The sequence below is a fragment of the Ostrinia nubilalis genome, chromosome Z (assembly GCF_963855985.1).
Source record: "Ostrinia nubilalis chromosome Z, ilOstNubi1.1, whole genome shotgun sequence".
Classification (NCBI taxonomy): Eukaryota; Metazoa; Arthropoda; class Insecta; order Lepidoptera; family Crambidae; genus Ostrinia; species Ostrinia nubilalis.
In genome coordinates this window covers 5,495,520-5,513,972 of record NC_087119.1, presented here as the reverse complement: position 1 = coordinate 5,513,972, position 18,453 = coordinate 5,495,520, and the positions used below count along the sequence as shown (strand labels likewise).

At 36.2% G+C, this 18,453-nt stretch overlaps 1 protein-coding gene across 1 annotated transcript in view; it reads right to left on the bottom strand.

The window, feature by feature from the left end:
* The window catches only part of LOC135087045 (proline-rich protein 36), a 53,628-nt gene extending 35,569 nt beyond the window's left edge, over positions 1-18,059 (bottom strand). Inside the window, exons 1-11 of the mRNA XM_063981893.1 lie at positions 17,797-18,059; positions 15,588-15,724; positions 15,237-15,316; positions 14,711-14,875; positions 14,551-14,626; positions 14,157-14,278; positions 5,104-5,253; positions 4,729-4,810; positions 4,252-4,314; positions 894-1,040; positions 77-224 (exon numbers count right to left, since the gene is read on the bottom strand). Coding sequence (XP_063837963.1) covers positions 77-224; positions 894-1,040; positions 4,252-4,314; positions 4,729-4,810; positions 5,104-5,253; positions 14,157-14,278; positions 14,551-14,626; positions 14,711-14,875; positions 15,237-15,316; positions 15,588-15,696 — 1,142 coding nt within the window. The 5' untranslated portion in view covers positions 15,697-15,724; positions 17,797-18,059. The remainder of the gene's footprint in view (positions 1-76; positions 225-893; positions 1,041-4,251; positions 4,315-4,728; positions 4,811-5,103; positions 5,254-14,156; positions 14,279-14,550; positions 14,627-14,710; positions 14,876-15,236; positions 15,317-15,587; positions 15,725-17,796) is intronic.
* Positions 18,060-18,453: the final 394 nt, after the last annotated feature.

Sequence of the window (18,453 nt, the reverse complement as noted above, 5' to 3'; positions counted from 1 at the left end):
CGCGCTTCCTCCGACCAAAAATGACGCACCCCACCAGCGCGTCTTCGTAGATGAAACGATCTATAATAATACTTACGTAACAGAAGTAGCAGGAGTAGTCGGCAGCGGTATGGAAGACGCTGGCGGCGCTGTGTTGATGACGCCGACTGGCTCGGCTACTTTAGCGGCGGTCGGCGACGCGGGCGGCGGGGTCGCCTTGGGACCGGGCGTGGAACCGCCGGCCGCTGGAACAAGAATCGACATTATTACAAGTTATTAAGAGCTAAAATAATATGCATCTTCATTAGGATGTTGACTTCTGGTGATGAAATATGAAGGGTACAGGCAAAGAACTAGGAATGTCCTGAGAAAGCTTTCATAGCTCAACCCAAGCCCACAGTGTAACATCTCGTTCGTTCGTTCCAAACGCAAGACGTCTACTGCTGGTCAAAGGCCTCCCCCAAGGTTTTCCACAAAGACCGGTCCTGCGCCGCCCGCATCCAGGCACCTCCGACGACCTTCACCAGGTCGTCGGTCCACCTAGTGGGAGGCCAGGCCAGTTCTACGTCTTCCGGCTCGTGGTCGCCTCTCTAGAACTTTTACTTGAACTCTACGAGCTATGTGCCCCGTCATCCCGAACCATCTCGTACAATAATTTAATTGGAGATGCACACTGTCGTCGCAAATGGACGAATTATGAATAGATATGTTTTTATTGATGTGACAATATAGTACGACGCTACTATGTATACTTTAGGGCACAAACAAAGTGCAATCAGAAACAAATACCTATGCTAATAATTACATTGGGGTTCCCTGTTCTTATGAGGTTGCACTATTTTAGCTTGGTTGTTGATGTCGTTGGTGAGCTACTGTGGTGGTCCTATTGAAATGGAATGGGTCTACTAGCTTACCTTTGGATGTGGACGGCTGGGGCTCCGGTGGCGGGTGCTGCGGCGAGGGAGCCGGCGTGCTAGCCTTGCTGCTGGAGCCTCCGTCTCCTGCTGAGGACCCACGGCGGGACGGCGAAGGCTTCTTCTTATCAGAGTGCTGCTTCCCACCTGCACCATCGAGTCCTACTTATACATACTCGACTACACCGACCGTAGAGTAACGCATGCATACAAACCACTTTTACCGACACGCAGTCTCATATTGCAAGCAACAGCGTTAACTGACACCTGATGCCTAGTTTTTGTTTTAATAATGAATGTTTGGTCGTCTTGCGCAACTTTCTTTAACTATCAACCTTAGGTTGCATGCACACTAGACATTAGCCACAGCCACGAGCGGTCTGTCACTTGTATTTCTACGTAAACATCGATGTCTGTGACAGATTAGTACGCATATTCGCTTGGAAAACAGTTTACGGCTGATTTAGTACCCGCTTGCAAACTGCCTAACTTTGTATTGATAAATTAATACTTTAATTTAAACCGGCTTATCCCACACTTAATCGAGACGTGCAATTTATATGAAAATAAGTTTACAATAGCTCATCTATACATCTTAGCTCGTAAATACTGTGCGCAATAATATTGTTTACACTTCATGAAGACTGGCTGGTATAGATAAGGAACTAATAAAAAAGTAGCTAATGTACCTACATGTAAAAACGACTGAACTTGTACTAAATATGAATTTAACATAAGATGCTTGTGCTAGACAAACGCAGTGGGACACAGAGCGAAATGAAGGCACAAACTATTTTCTCGTACGCTTTTCTTAGTACACGGTGCAATTAAAAGCTGCAGTTGCTTTTCAGTTCTGGAATTCTCGCTTTGTGTTCCAGCATCCAGCATATCCTTGGAAAATTTTACAAGGCAGGGTTCTGTGTTTTAAAAATGATTTAATAATAATTAAATGAAGAAGCGCACAAAAACGTATTTGGTAAAAGATAAAAATCCCAACTTGCAAATGACGTGAAGGAGCAATATAAAGGAATGTATTTTGTCAGGGGAATGTTTAATTACAGTGCTTCACTGCCTATATATTTACATAACAACTAAAATATGTACGACATTTGATAGTACCTACGGTGATTACTAAAAGTACCTATACGGTGCCTTTTTAATGTAACTAAATAGAATTAAGCTAAATAAGCGAATTAATTAATTTAAATCTCCCGAAGATCCCGGTTAAGTGCATTTTATTCAATTTATGAACTTTAATCAGTAATACATAGAAAATACTCAAAACTACATTCAATCTCAATCAGAAATTTGAACAATTCCAATCCAACCAACCAAACCTAACTCTGTATAAACCCAGGTAATAAAAAACATAGCGTACCAACCCTTCTCCCTCAAAAAAACCCAGGACAACACATAAACAAAACAAAATATACAACACATTTTACTATTACATTGACGCAGCATTATTCATATCGTGCAAAATTAAATCCTATTTATAAACCTCACCTTAACTAAAAATGAGATTCAGAAAATAAAGTACTATTTCAAGTATTACAAAATGGTTCTAAAAATACAAAAACCACCACTTGAAGATTTTAATCGTTTTCCTTCTTGTGTTTAATAAAGTTATTTCTAATTATATCTTACAAAAAACTTCGATGAAAATACTACATTTTTAATCTATCCGCGGTTTTCGAAATAAAGTAAGTATAGCCCGACCAGGAACATAAAAACCCTCGCCATGTTGAGGAAAAGTAATGGTACTAATTTCTTTTAATGGCAACAGTAACTGAAAACTTCATTGACATGTCACCTTGCATGTCAGTCTATTGCTGTCAAAGTGTAAACAAACTTTATTTTAAATGTGCGCAATTGCAACGCACTTAAAAAAAAAATTAATTTTATTTGCCTCCTATCACATAAAAAAAAAAAAAAAAATTGATTTTGTGAATTAAATTGCTAAAATCTTTTTATAGTCGTGAAAGAAAAGTGGTTCACAATGTGTTAAAGTATTTGTCGAAGAGAAATACTAAGGGTTCGGACAATATTTTCATTGAATAATGTTTCCGACAAAGGTTGTCAAATTGACTGACATGTTTATCGCACAGTACAGTCCACTATGAAAATTAGCTGTGGTTTGTTTCAACTACCTATTTTAAAAAAAATTGTCACTTTCTAAGTGTTGAATTTTATGGAATTGGGAAAGAAGTACCGAGTTTGAAGCGTTCATGAGCAAACATTGCAGTTGAATATTCAAGTTCTGAATTTGATTATCGATGAATAATAAAATAAATCCTACTAGCTCGATCGATGGTTTCATTTAATTTATTTAAACCAGGTTACCTATAATAATATTTTTTCGTTAATTTATGAAAATATCAAATTAGCCCGTAATCCTGAATCCTTATACATAAGTTAGCCTATTAATTTAACACAGGTACGACTGTACTCAGTGTTGCACTATCAAATGCAATTGACGCGCCTCTATGCCAGGGTTTTTATGTTCCTGGTCAGGCTATAGTACTTTACAGTTAAAGTACTGACTTCGCATATAGACTCAAGCTAGTGTACCATTTTACATTACATTTAAATAAATAAGTAAATAAGTGACTTTCATAAGATTAAGAACATAAATAAGAATAAGTTTTTATACAGTAATAAATTTATTCTTATTCACGCCATAGTGGCGTGGGCCCTTTCTAATGAAGTGGCGAGCGCGTCTCACCATTTTAGAAATAATTAATCTTTTATTAATAAATGTCTCAGCCTTCAAAACTTGCTTGAACACTTCGTCCACTTATGGAAAATAGTCAATTTTCACTTCTGGCATCTTATGATAGACGTGAATCATGAATAATGACGTAGTAATATAACAAGCTTGTAGATGAGCGAGAACGTTACATGCTCACGTGGTCTCGTAATGCAAAATATGTTTAAACAAGTTTGTAGAATTTATTTTCTTCATCCATTTTTGCTCGAGAATATCAAATAAATAATAATATTCAAGTGGCGGTAGTTGTAAATATAGGCAACTGCGATAGGAACAACTTCGGAATAAGCATCAATAAAAATGTATTCAAGTTCAATTTATAGATGAAGCAACCCGTGAAGGGACATCGCTAGGCACAAAAATATGCATAAATAAATATTGATTTACACGTCCATCATGTTAAAGACTTATCAGGGATGGATTCAAGATTCAAATACGTGACGTCAGTTGGTCAAAGTTGGTGAAATCGAAAACTAATCCGGAGCATGATGCCTTGATATTGTAATGATGTACCATGAGCTGCATGCATATGTTTGAAACAAATGAAACATGCTAAGACATCCACAATAATAAACATTCGGAACACACTTTTGTCCGAGGATTTCTGTTTGCGGCCTAAAATGGGAGCATCCGCCGGGTCCTGACTCGCCTCTGCAGCGGGTGATCACAAAACAACAATTATATTAATTATCCAAAGACAGTACAACAACAAAACAATAACAGGGACAATTAAAGCTACTTATCATTAGTAACATGTTAAATTTGTATTGTCAGATACCACTAGTCTCGAGTAGATATGACTGGTAGATAAGTTAAAGTACACGAAGTTAAAGGATCTGAACAGACATGGCCAACTGTGGACCTGGACCATGAGAGACTTGAACTGTTGATGAATTGAGTAAAGTACAGCATAAATAGGTATAGACAATAACTACAATTTAGAAGTATCGCCACTGTCGGGTGTATAAGATCAGTGGCGAGCTTGATTTTCATTTGGAGGTAAGACAGTAAGTAGGTAAAAAGATTCGTTTATTACTTATGACTATTATTATTATTATGACTTACCCAAAGATTGGCTAGTGACGGTGGCAGTCTTGGTGGTGCTGGGATTGCTCTTCCCAGCAGCAGCGCTGGACTTGCGACCCGGCTGAAAGAACAAGTACTTCTTACTAGCCTATACGTACGCGGGGTTCGTCACCTTAAACGCCAAACATTCTCAAGCTGATATGCAATCAGTACTGTACAAAAACACTCGCAACAAATTTAGTCTGATCAATAATCAAATTTACCAGACGCCTAACATGGCTACAATAAATAAAAATGCACAATTGAGTTAACCTTTTTAGTTCTCATTATCACGAAATGTACGTCTTTACTTGACACGAACGGAAAGGGAAAGAAAGGAAAGATACTGAACAAATGAAGTCTGTTCCGACGTACCCCTTTGGATTTGGTGGCCTGCGTGGGAGTGCCGCTGCCCCCTGGCACGGAGGAGGCGTCGTCCTCTTTCTCGCCACTGGAATCGCTCGACTGGCTGTCGTGTGAGACCGGCTTGTAAGGCGGTATGGTCTTCACGTTCCCGCCTTTTTTCTGCGCAATCAACACTCACTGTGTACCAACCGACAAATCGACTCGACTTCGAGCTTCGGGTTCATATGGCGGTAACGCTATGGGTAACAGGATACTTTAATATAAAATTTGATAAAGCTCGTGGGCGCGACTCAGTCGCAAACTGCTTCTGTGAATCTACTTGCGTGCAAGTCAATCGTCTTCAATTTCGCATGACACTTCATAAAATTTTGTATAACTTTTATCCCAGTACACATTAAAGCAGACATTTGAATTTTTTTAGAATTTGAGAGACTGTAATAAAAGTTAACAGCTTCAAGTAAACCGATTAACTTGCACCTAAAAGTGTAATTTATGTACACGCGCATATGGCGGCGTGCGAGTTATAAACTTTAGATGACAGGCTCTTCCGACCAACAATTTCTCGGTTAGGTTTGTGGTTTTGAACTCATCGGTTGCTGGGTATTGGCAATTGACTATAAAGTATTATTAGTAGAAAGCAAAACCAAAATGCGAAAACTCAGCAAAGTAAAATAAATGCACACAAATAAAATCCACACAAATTGCTAGTCGTGACGAGCTCAAACAAGCAAAATTTTGAAAATGTTTTCGAATGACATAGCTATATCAGTAATTTGTACTCGTACAAACTATCAGGAATCATTGGTTTTATTTTGGGGCAAAATGTAAAACATAAGCGGTACAGAATTTTCGCTTTCATTCCCTTAACATTTTTCCACGCAGTATACCGCGGTGCATTGTATTTATTTCATATAACTACATAATATATTATGTTTGTATAGTTTCGGCGCCAGCTGTAGGTAATGTAACACAATATGTTGTAGAACTGACCGCATCCTTATGTTAAAAGTGTTTCACATTGCGTTCCAGTGAAGATGACGCTTAAAACGAAAGTTATCAAGCAATCAGCAACAATAGTTATTATCATAGCGTTAAGTCGCATCTGAAGTGAAGTCGCTCGGCAAGCGAAAAGTCGTGGGTTCGATTCCCGCTTTAGGCAGTTCGATTTTTACAAGTTATTTATAATCAGGAACAATGTTCATTAAAATTAATGTACCAAAACGCAAAGTCTAAGTAAAATTTAGTCGCGGGGATAGTAATTAAAAGTTGTTTACGAAATGAATCTCGGGTAACAGATACACCAGAATGTCAGTGGGTTAAACAACAGCGGCATTTGCGATAATTTAAAACACACGCGTACATGACGGATCTTCCACAAAAAACATCATTTAAAAAAGCAATTAGAAAGATCTCGGATAAGAACTGTGCTGTTTGTACCTACTGTTTAGTTCTGGCAAATATTTTGTATACACGTTTATTGTTTTAGGAACCCCTAGTACAGTCAGCATCAAATAGTTCGTGACACCCAAAGTTGCCAAAAAGTTTACAACACGTCTTCGTCACAATAGGGATGATGACTGACTGGGTTATGAAATCGAAATTATGGACACATATTTTTTTTTTCATAATAGAATAATTACAGTATTATATTGAGTTGAAATGTCGCGTGACGTCACTTTTGAGTAAAAATCTACTCAAGCGTGACGTAACGCGCCATTTCAACTCGATGTAGCACGGTTATTATTTAATTATGAAATAATAATAAAAAATATGAGTCTAATATTTTCTAATTATCTGTCTGACGGACAAATAATTGAAATTTTGACATCTAGTCTATTGTAAGTTTTGTAAACATTTTTTTCTACCATGGGTGTCACGAAACATTTGACCCTTGATTGTACTAACTGCAGAATTGTTTTATGGCACGATCTATAGTGTGCGCTCTTCAGCCCTACCCAACTATTAGCCGACGAAGGCCCGATTCGACCAAACTTTTATCTTAGAATAACTCCTGGTATACGGACATATTGAGAGTTTCAGTATGGGAAATATGTCAAAACTGACGATTTATTCTGAGATTAATATTTACTCTTGTTTGGTCGAATCCACCCTAAAAGCCTGTAGTCTGCGGGATATAAAACTGAAGACTAATTTAAGTCGAAATCTTTTAGTTGTGAGGCCTCAAAAATGAGTCCAGTCATTTTCAAAGCCTTTAATTAAAGGACTGATTTTCTTGCAACACTGATAAATATAGCAGCAAAGTTTTTATCGAAACAAAGAGACGACCTGAAAACAGCGCAGGGAGAAAATAGACTTGGAAAACAATAAACCGTCCTCTGAAATACCTAGAAACATCTACCAGCTACGGGAGATCGTTAGCCTGGGATTTTCAATGGACAATATTTAAAACGAACGATCTTTTCAGATGATTTCAGTACGAAATAACGTATTATAATTATTAAATCTAACCATCTATGAGTTATCGCATGATACATAGCAGATTGTAGCATTACTATCATATCGATGGTGGAAGTATCAATTAATGTAAGGGACATTTTGGCCAAAATGAGTTATATATACCAACGCATTCAGAATTTTCGGCTCTATCGATTGGTATACTTGAAATGTTGATATCTTTAAAAAAATGTCCCTTACCTTATTTTTAGTCGTCTGAATACGACTTTTGGGCAAATAAATGATTTAAAGGACGTAAATTCCTTTTGATAATACAATTCAGCCCTTACCCTAAACTGTTGGTTTTAACTTTTGAACTCATTGAACCTTACTTCATTTTAAACTTTTTGATTTATCATAATTAGGCCCTTACGTTAATATGCATATAGGATATCAATTACTTTTTTTGGTGGTGATATGCATTTAATGCCTCCCACTCCTACTACACTTATGAACACTAAGTTGTCTTGTCTCTATCTTTTTTCTGTTCATTTTTACGCAGTTGGGTTTTTGACCGAGGGGCTGAAGGCTCTTCAGAAGCTGTTCAATTCCGTCATCCTCGAAGGAAAAACGCCTACGGTATGGCACAGAAGTGTGGTGATACTCCTCTTAAAAAAAGACGACAAAACCTTGTTGAAGAATTATAGACTCATCTCACTTTTGAGCCATGTCTACAAGCTGTTTTCGAGAGTCATTACGAATCGTCTCGCTCGTAAGCTCGATGACTTCCAGCCTCTCAAACAAGCCGGTTTCCGAAAAGGCTTTAGTACACTACATACATACGCCACGGCAGATTATACAGAAGACCGAGGAGTATAGTCAGTCACTTTGCCTGGCGTTTGTGGACTATGAGAAAGCTTCGATCGAGACCTGGGCAGTACCTACTACAGTTTCTCCAACGGTGTCAAATTGACTATATCGATACATCGAAGTGTTGAAAGGCTTGTACCAAAACGCCACAATGTCGTTCCGTCTTCAGGATTAAGACTCGAAACCAGTTGCAGCAGCAGACAGGGGGAACTAAAAACTTCGAAACTGTTCACCACCTGGAGAACTGCTTCTGGACTGGAACGGATTCGGCATAAATATCAACGGTGAGTAAATAACCCACCTTCGATTCGCACTCTAAAGGTTGGATACTCTACACTCGGCAGTTGTTGACAATTATATATACCTAGTACAAACAGTCCAGTTCGGCTGGTTATAGTGTCACGCGGACCGTCCAGTGCGGATCCACTCCACACAGCCGATCTGTAAACTTCGAGGAAGCGTTTTAGAGTAATGCGGTCCGCAAGAATCGCTCGCTAGCAGTTCATACAGATTGGCTGTGCGGAGCGATCCGCACTGACGGTCCGCGTGACACTAAAACCAGCCTTAGGTAGGTCCAACTTCGAGGAAGAGGTCAATCGTCGAATCCAACTCGGCTGGCAACGTTCAGGAAGCTTCGCGATATTCTTATGTCTGAAATATCGCACTGTCTCAAGACAAAAGTCTTTGATAACTTATGGATCTGAGACGTGGTCGCTTACTGTGGGCCTCATAAGAAGACTCAAGGTCAAAGGCGATGGAGCGTGCTATGCTCGTAGTGATTGAACCAAAAATGACGTGATCCGCAGGAGAACCAAAGTGACTGACATAGTCCGCAGAATCGCTAAAATCAAGTGGCAGTGGGTGGAGCTCGTAGCTTGCAAAGCTGATGGCCGCTGGGGCAGAAAAATTCTTGAGTGGCGACCACGAGCTGGAAGACGTAATGTGCTGCAGACCCCCACTAGGTCGACCGACGATCTGGTGAAGGTTGTAGGAGGTGCCTGGATGCGGGCGGCGCAGGACCGGTTGTTGTGGAAATCCTTGGGGGAAGACCTTTGTCCAGCAGTGGACGTCATTCGCCTAAAACGAACGAACGATGATTGAAAAAAAAAAAACCTAACTGCGTAAAAATGAACAGAAAAAGATAGAAACAAGACAACTTGTTCACAAATGCAGACGTAGGCATCATCAGTGACTAAATGTTTTGTTGGTGATGTGTATTTGATGCCTCCAACTGCATTTGTGAACACTAAGTTGTTTTGTTTCTATCTCTTCTCTTCGTTTTGTTAATGAAAACTTGAATGCAACCTCTACTTACATCAGGTTTCAATGTTAAAATTGTCAAGTTACAATAATATTACTGTCGTATTTATTCTTAAATGTACCTTACAACATACATGACATTCCATACTGTGAAATTTCAACATTGTAAGGTACAGTCAAGCTCGTTTTTTTAATGTAAGGGACATGCTATCTTTTAAACTACCCATTTTTCGAAAATTTGGCGTTTATATTATGAAAGAACAGAAAATTCTAAGAAACTTTGCCATAGAAACTATTTAAATCGTAACATCACATAAAAAGATATTGAGGTATAAAGAAAAAAAAAATCGTTTTTTGGCTCTCCTGAAAAGTCGTGTTTTGTCCCTTACAGTAATTGATATTTCCACCATCGATATATTAATGGCAGTTTTATTTTTACAAATCATACCTTTAGAGATTTTAGAGATAACTGTCATAAACATGTTTACAAATACATAGTTGTAAACACCTTCTATACTACCTACTATAATTTATTATAAACTAATATTTTATTGCTTACGGCTCGAAACTATTCTGAAACTAATTTTAAAACTCGATTTGAAATCCAGCATCAAATTCTAGTTAAGTTGAAATGTTTACTTTATGGCCAGAATCTTGAGTGTAGATTCATACTCGAGCGTAATCTTAGCCTAAGTAAGTCATAGGTATCTAAATTAAGTAAACCTGCTATTATTCAAATAACAGTTATGTAAGCCACCGGGAAAAACTACTTTTCTCATACGATATAATCGTAAAACAAAGTGGGTAGTTCAGTATCTCTGTAATAAAATATCTTATGAAGGCATTGTCGCGCTTCGCATCGACGTGGTCTATAAACTGAACATAGCTATTGATATAAATACGGCACATTAACACAAAGCTCAAAGATGCATTTTAATGTTTCCTCTAAAATGTTCGATGCTCGTTCTTTATTGAAAAACAAGCTTTTGCCCGAGGCTTCACCTGCTTGAATTTTGGTATGGAACTAACTACAAGTGCTAGGAGTCTCAAATTTTGCATGGTGGTTCCTTTTAGAACATAGGTGCTCACTAAGACGGGATTTTGCAAAATTCAACCCCTAAGGGGGTAAAACGGGAACCACGCGTACGAAGTCGCGGGCGGCCACTAGTAAAAATAGTGAAAATGGTAATTATTGTGGCGGCAATTGACTTTATTGGTTCGGGCTCCTAACTACAAAGCAACAAGTTGTATTCCGAGGCCCGCGAGTGGCAAATTGTTTTACGATGAACATAATAAATGCAGTTTTTGCACACACTGTTATAACATTTTGCATTATACGAATATTTCTATCCAAACTAGATCGTTTTGTGGTGCCTTGGGACTGCGAAGTTTGATCTTACCTCCTAGACCAGGGGTGGCAAGACTTTATGTCTTTATGATATATTTGCTATATAAAAAAAAACTTTTCTAATATTTTATTCCATAGTGAGCTTTGTGATCAGTAGCGTGCTTAAAATTGTGTCGCGTGCCATTGGTTCGTCATCCCTGGCCTAAACGTAGCATTGTAACAGATACAATTTCGTGATCAGTTCACGTCGTAGGTAGGTACAAAAGACGTGAGGGTCCATCGATTACAAGTGCAACCTTGTCTATTAGGGCTGAATGAAATTAAATGGAACGGTTTCTACAGACAGATATTATCAGTGTTATTAACAACTTAAATACTCAACAATAACAACTCTTTTAATAAAACAGATAAAAAAACAAAATGCTACAGTTGTTTTCGATTCGGCGGACTGTGGTTACAGTCAGGGATTATAATTATACACTCACGAATCACTTTACCTCTTTAGATAAGAGTGCAAGTACATCATTATCATCTCACCGTAGCACAAGCTCATTTTGGTGTGATTGCAGGAGTTACAAAGATTTAATCAAATATTAAAATGCAATTCCAGGAGAAACTGTTAGCTATGATAAAACCATGTTACTGACGATGTAGGTATTTAGTTAGTACCTACTAGCTTTTGCCCGTAGCTTCGCCTGCGTGTAAATCTGTCATAGTAAGACTTTACAATAGCGCGCGTCCCTTATCAAAAATCGTCCCAATAAAAACTATCATTTATTTTTCTCCTTGACAAATATTTACGTTAATCTTTTCTCATAATCACTCTATTTAATTGCGAAAACATTTATATGCATAAACTTTTGCGTCGAGCGAGATACATTTTTAATTTTTTTCGATAATTGAAATAAATATTTAAATAGGGACCTTTTTATATAGCCTATGATTAATTTGGAAATTCATTCATTGTCTGCTTATGTGAATGTCACCTTAGCGAACGAATATGATTAGATTTATTTTTATTAGAATAGGGTAAACCACCCAATCATTGGCACTCTACCAATTTATTGGCATGCTCCAGTTTTTTAAGAAAATTAAGATTCTTTGTAGCCAAACCTTATATTTTTTAGTAGAAATTGAAGAGTAATATCATTTATTACTCAACTGGCTACACACGTTTATTATTTTTTCAAACATCGCGGCGCTTCAACCATTTGTTTGACAAACCGGGACCTGTGCGAAAAAAACAATCGAAATATTCGTTTTTTACTAAGGTAAGAGCTATCATAATCTTTAAAAAAAATGCAAATCTATTTTGTTGTTCTTATACATAATCATTTTGTCTTATTATTGAATATATTAACTGCCTTTTTAAAACATTATTTTATAATTTAACCGCCAACTTTTAATTATTTGTAGTATGCCAACATTTGGTATGCGTAAAATTTGTTTATCCATTTTATTGGCACACATGCCAATAAAAGGGTATTTAAAATAATTTGAGTTTATTAAAAATTATACCTTGTTTGTCTCAAAATTGAGTTTAAATTGCATTTAAAATATTTTCTAACGTTTTGGATACACCAATCCAAATGTTGGCCCACTGCCAATTATATAAAATCCATTTATTGGCACGGGTGTCAAACATTGGTTAAAAAGGTGCCAATAAAAAATATTATCTTTTTAGCCACTTTCAAAGCCTTTCAAAGTCTTATTCCACTAATCCCCGTTGACAATCCCCGTCAACGGGATTAGTGAACTTTTTGTTCATTAATCCCCGTTAACGCCAATGGAGTTTATAACGTTAAAAATAAAATACTAATGTAAGAATCAGGTACCATCTATTTATTATGGGATAAGAACTCACTTATTATTTGTATTATCAAATTAAATTTAAGACTGATTACAATACTTTAAAAAAATTAACACTTACCTGATTAACCAAAAGCACTATGGATATTGAATCGTTATTCCTCATTCATCATTTAAAAGAAGATGGAAACGATTACATACAAATTTGGCCCAAAATGTAACAAGATAAAAATGGTGTAAATTAATAGCTTTGTAATCAGGCTTAAATTTAATTTAATTTGATTATAAAAATAATCAATAAGTGAGTTGTTATCCAATAATAAATAGAAGGTACATGATTCTTACATTAGTATTTTATTTTTTAACGTAGTTTTCTGAACAAAGAAAAATAAAATAAAGTAATGGGGATTAATGAACTTTTTAGTTCATTAATCCCCATTATAAGCTCCATTGACGTTAGCTGGGATTAATGAATAAAAAGTTCACTAATCCCCGTTGACGGGGATTAGAGGAATAAGCCTGTGAAAGGCTTTGAAAGTAGTGCCACGGTCTACTATAATTCAGATTGAAACATCCTGATCATCGCTCTAAGACCGGTCCATTCACAGTTTTAACTGACGAGGAAGAACAGCTTTTTGTTGACTGGATAAACTAAAAATCAGTAGCAAAAAAGGATTTCCGAAGAGAAAAGAAGATTTGATAAAAGTGGTTATGGAAAGTTTAAAACCATATTTAAATATAAGCGTTTGAACTGATATGGTATGTTCCTATACAAAAAAAATGTTACTTTTCTTTAAACAAAGGATTTTATTTTGTTTATTTCTATCATGAATCTCTTTAAAACCTCTACATAAGACCTAGCAGCTATTTTTCAGTCTTGCGAGAACAGTGCCAATAATAGGTAATTATCACTGCCAATAAAAGGTTTGGCTATGCCAACAACTGGTATTTTGAGGTATTTTTTTAAAAGGTACACTATATTGAATAAATGATTTAATTTATTAATGATAAGTACTTTATAATATTCTGCAAAGATTAAAAGACCAATATAAATGTTTTTATCTTCGATAAAACATATTTTTACATGTAAATTTTACCGGTTTTGTGAAGTAGCTGCTTAAAGTGCCAATAATTGGGTGGTTTACCCTAGAACAAAATAATAATTAATGCAAATAATAAATAAATAATAACAATATAGTCATTCATTGCGCCCGAGTTCTTGTTTTCATCAAAATATAGTTAGCTGAAAACACGGTAATAGGTTACACGAAATGATATGAGTTCTTAATCACCTTCCTATATTACCTAAAGAAAATTATTAAACAACACTGAATTAATAATCTTAAACACAATTTAAAAATTAAAGTTTTCTTCTACTTACCAGTTTACTGTAGTGGTGTTGACAGTATCCGCAGTATTTTACGTTGTCCAGGTAGTTACCGGCTTCCTCGCAAAGCAGTCCCAGGCTTTGGGCACAGGTCACGTGAAACTGTTGTTTGCACCCTACACAAAAATAAACAAACAATCAGTACCTACCTAGGTATTATGATAACCATGGTTTAGACGTGGTTTAGACTTGACAACAAGCATTACCTGTTTCGAAAAAAAATCGTTTGAAATTGTTTGATGACAAAAAAGAAACTTACAGCACACAGATTGTCTTAAAATCTGACGCTGAAGACAACTGAAAAGCTGTAATGTAACACTTTTTTTTTTTGACGAACAGAAGAAAGAAGGTAACATAACCTGGGAATATTTGCAAGTTATTGCCTAACCTGATTTGTTGCACTGCATGCAAGCCCCAGCTGTCGAACGATGAGTCTTGCCCTGGTCGTGGCAGATGTAACAAGTCTGAAACAGAAACACATTACATTTATTTTGATATGTACCTAGCTAGTAATACGTTGCTCACAACTCACGTGTCACCCTTGTTACCTTGTTGTATCTCTCCGGGGGGATGAGTCTCAGAACGATTGGTTCCATAGAGGTGACATTGCCGAACCTCACTTCTGGGATGTACAGGGCGCAGACTACGTGGGCCCAGCCCCCTGTGTCGGTCCGTTTAAGAGCTCCCGACTTCGATGGGCATAGCTCGCATTTCTACAAAATAAACCCAGTTCAAAAATTCGCCAAAAACATAATATAAACAAAACTGTAGGCCACCAACGCTAAAAATGTTAATTATAACGAAATTTCCACCTGGTAATCCTGTTTTTTGTAGCTCGGATACTTCAAGACGGTTTTACGTGCCATGATCAAGGGTAAACTGAAGCCTAGATATGAATGGCTAACGGAACATGGCTGCCGTATTTTTAACAGCAATGGTGCTAGATCTACCCTCTTTATAAATACTTTTTCATTACTACACTCGAAATTATTCTCGACACACATCACTTTAAGTTTAAATGATTTATGGTTACGTTATAATTAACAATTTGAATATTATGCCTGATTCACTTACCACTTTGCCTTTAATGTCAGGGCATTCACATTTTCGGCAGAACCACGGTCCAGTCGGTACAGTCACAATACCATAACATGCTGCAAAAAAGAATAACCTGTAGTATCTTAATATCTAGAGTCAGTACTTGCAGCTGCAGCCAACTTTATGCAGCGGCTTATGCTGTCGGCAGTTGCAGTTCGGTACGAAAGGCACCTTTAGGATGAGTTGCACCATCTTACTATAACTGTACCTATAACCATAACCGGTGTTATTGTATGGAGTTTGACGCGACTTTTGATAGCAAACGCTATAGTTAAACTAAGAGGGTGCAGCCCAGCCTAAAGACAAAATAATTATGAATGTACAAACCTTGGTGGACTGCAACGGTGCACCCATTCCCGTCGCAGTATACCAGCGGGTTGTCTGGCCACCCTCGCTCGTCCGAGCACACGCAGCATCCTCCTACCATCTCCTTCATATTGGACACCGCATTATTGATTCAAACCCTGCAAACAACTCGCACCCCTCAGACGCAGTGAACGAACAACAAAATCGAGCAGCAATAATGAATGATGAATGATGAAATGCTACATCAAGCCGTTAAATGAGCTCAGGATAACATTATTCTATCAATTCACATCCCACTACCATGAGGAATTTATTAAAGGTTTTGCTTCAATATTTTTCTTTTACTGCTTCTAAACACGTAATGGAGCAGCCAAAAGCCATGAATGATGGTGACGTTGAAAATCGAAAAACTTATATTAAATGATGATGAGTCTCCTAGGCATTCATGTAATATCACCAATGAATGGATCACTTTAAACTGTACAATGCTCTTAACTGATATTATAATACATTAAACATTATTATATTTTAAAGTACACAAGAACATATTATTATAGTAGGTATATACATAATATTACGTATGTAATGTTGTTGTTCAGTGTAATAATAATTCTGCCTTAATTCTCAATTCACTGCAAATATTATTTAAGATAACTCATCATTTTCTTTTTCTTAATCTGTAGCTTAAAATAAAATAAAGGCAATCCTAAGAGAGATTGTGTTCTAAGTATACATAGGGACAGAGAACGGAATGCGACTGTGTTTTATATTACGTAGTTTTAGTACTATTCCTAAAAAAATAAACACTGCATAGCCATAGCTTAGCAAAGCTTGCCGTTTATTATTAACAAGAGTGACTATCACATAATAACCCTTTAAGATTGTTACAATTTAAGCGATGACTACTTTGTACAGGGTATAAGCTCACTTGACCCTTATGTGTATCATCTTCAATGCAAAAGTTCATTGTATGTCACCCCTTCAATCGAGTCTCATCTACGGAGGCCATTTTGTAGTACATACATTGTACTTGAAGCTTTCATGTCACAGAACATGATGTATTTTTAATTGAATAGGAAATGAAGACACTCAAAATACATGAGTATTGTAATGTTATTGGCCTTTTCGAATGAAAATTCTACTAGTTGAGTGATGACAGATATTTAAGATTATTGCAAATCTCACTTAAATGCAGGGGAATTAGTACCTACATTTTATATCAGTTAAAATATAACAGTCAAGTAAAACCAATTTTATTTTTCAAGGCCTTTTTTTTCAAGTCTATCGATGAGCCTAAGACCATTTTGTCACTTTATTCTTTACTTATACAATTTTTTCTACCTATAATTGAAGTGACATAGAACATAAGACAACACATTGGCCACTCAATGTTTAAATAGTCTCATTTTAACAATGAAATAATATTTTGAATACTGTATGAGTGAAATTGGTATTGTTTAAGATGTTGTTAATATTGATATAATGTTATCTTCCACAAAGAATACAATACAAATGATAAGTCAAACTAAAATAGTCAATTGTATTAATAGATAATACTATAAACTTCGACTTGTACTGCCCTCAATAGAAAACTAATTGTAGATATAGTCTTATGCCGAGTAAACATTTTTAATATTATATCAGTTTTCATAATGATATTGTATGATAGTTATTGATAATGATGATACCATTATATTGAATAATAGGTCTCATCTATACATATTAATTATATTATTATATTTTTTTATCTTTATGCATAGTAATAATAATAGTCTGCATAGAGGATGAACTGTTTTTTCTAGACTAATTAACTGGCTCAGCTTTTGAATGTAGGACCTACATGCATGCTAGCAAAATGTTGCTTACATAGCATTGGCCATTTTATATTGATGTACAAAACGATTTTAAAGATGGACAATGAGATTAGATACTTCTGTAAGTACAATCTCAAATAAATATATATTTATATGCATTAAATAATTAAATTATGTGAATAAATTTTATGCAAATACATACAGTTTAAAAGCATTCCAGTCCAGAGCATATACAATTTAAAGTTCAGATGGGCATAATGCTGTGAACACAATGATAATGAAAGTACAGCTGCCATCTATCTCTAGTATATTTACCAAAAGAAAAAATATCCGTTCATCGTTGGGGAATAATGTATCACGGTAACAACTCATTCATTCATCTTTATTTTTGATTATTGACAAGCTTATCACCTCACCTGCGCCTACCAATAACGACAAAAATGAAGTCAAAACGACACAATCTAAACTCATGTGATTATGTTAAATTAAAATTGGAACCGTCGGACGTGATACAAAACTGTAACCGTTTACTATTCACAAATAAAATTAAACTGTGAGACCCCCCAAGCTACTAGAGAAGAAATACCCGGCTGCCATTAGACACTCTCACAAGCCATGATGAAGTAAAATTGGAAACTGGGAGCATTTTGTTTTGTTGACGCTTTTGTAAGAAAATTATTTACAGAGCTTGTTGCTTGTATTGATCTGCGCAATGACATTGTTGCGCATCGCGGTGTTTGCAGCGATGTGAAAGGCTATGATGGCAACATTCTGTGTGTACGCAATGATAAATTTTTATTTTTTGTCTTAAAAAATATTTCTATAAGCGATGAAAATTACAATTTCAATTTATTTAGAAATTTGTTAAAGTAAATAATAAATAAATATTAACTAAACTTTTTACCAAAAAAGTAACGAACAGTCTTTGTAAATAATTAAAAATAATCAATAATGTCATTAATGTTGCCACCAAAAAAAATCTTACAGATCAAAGATACAATAAAACAAAGAAGGAGCACTATAAGGCTTGTTCGCACTAGTCTAGTAATTTAGTCGAGTGACGATAATTTAGT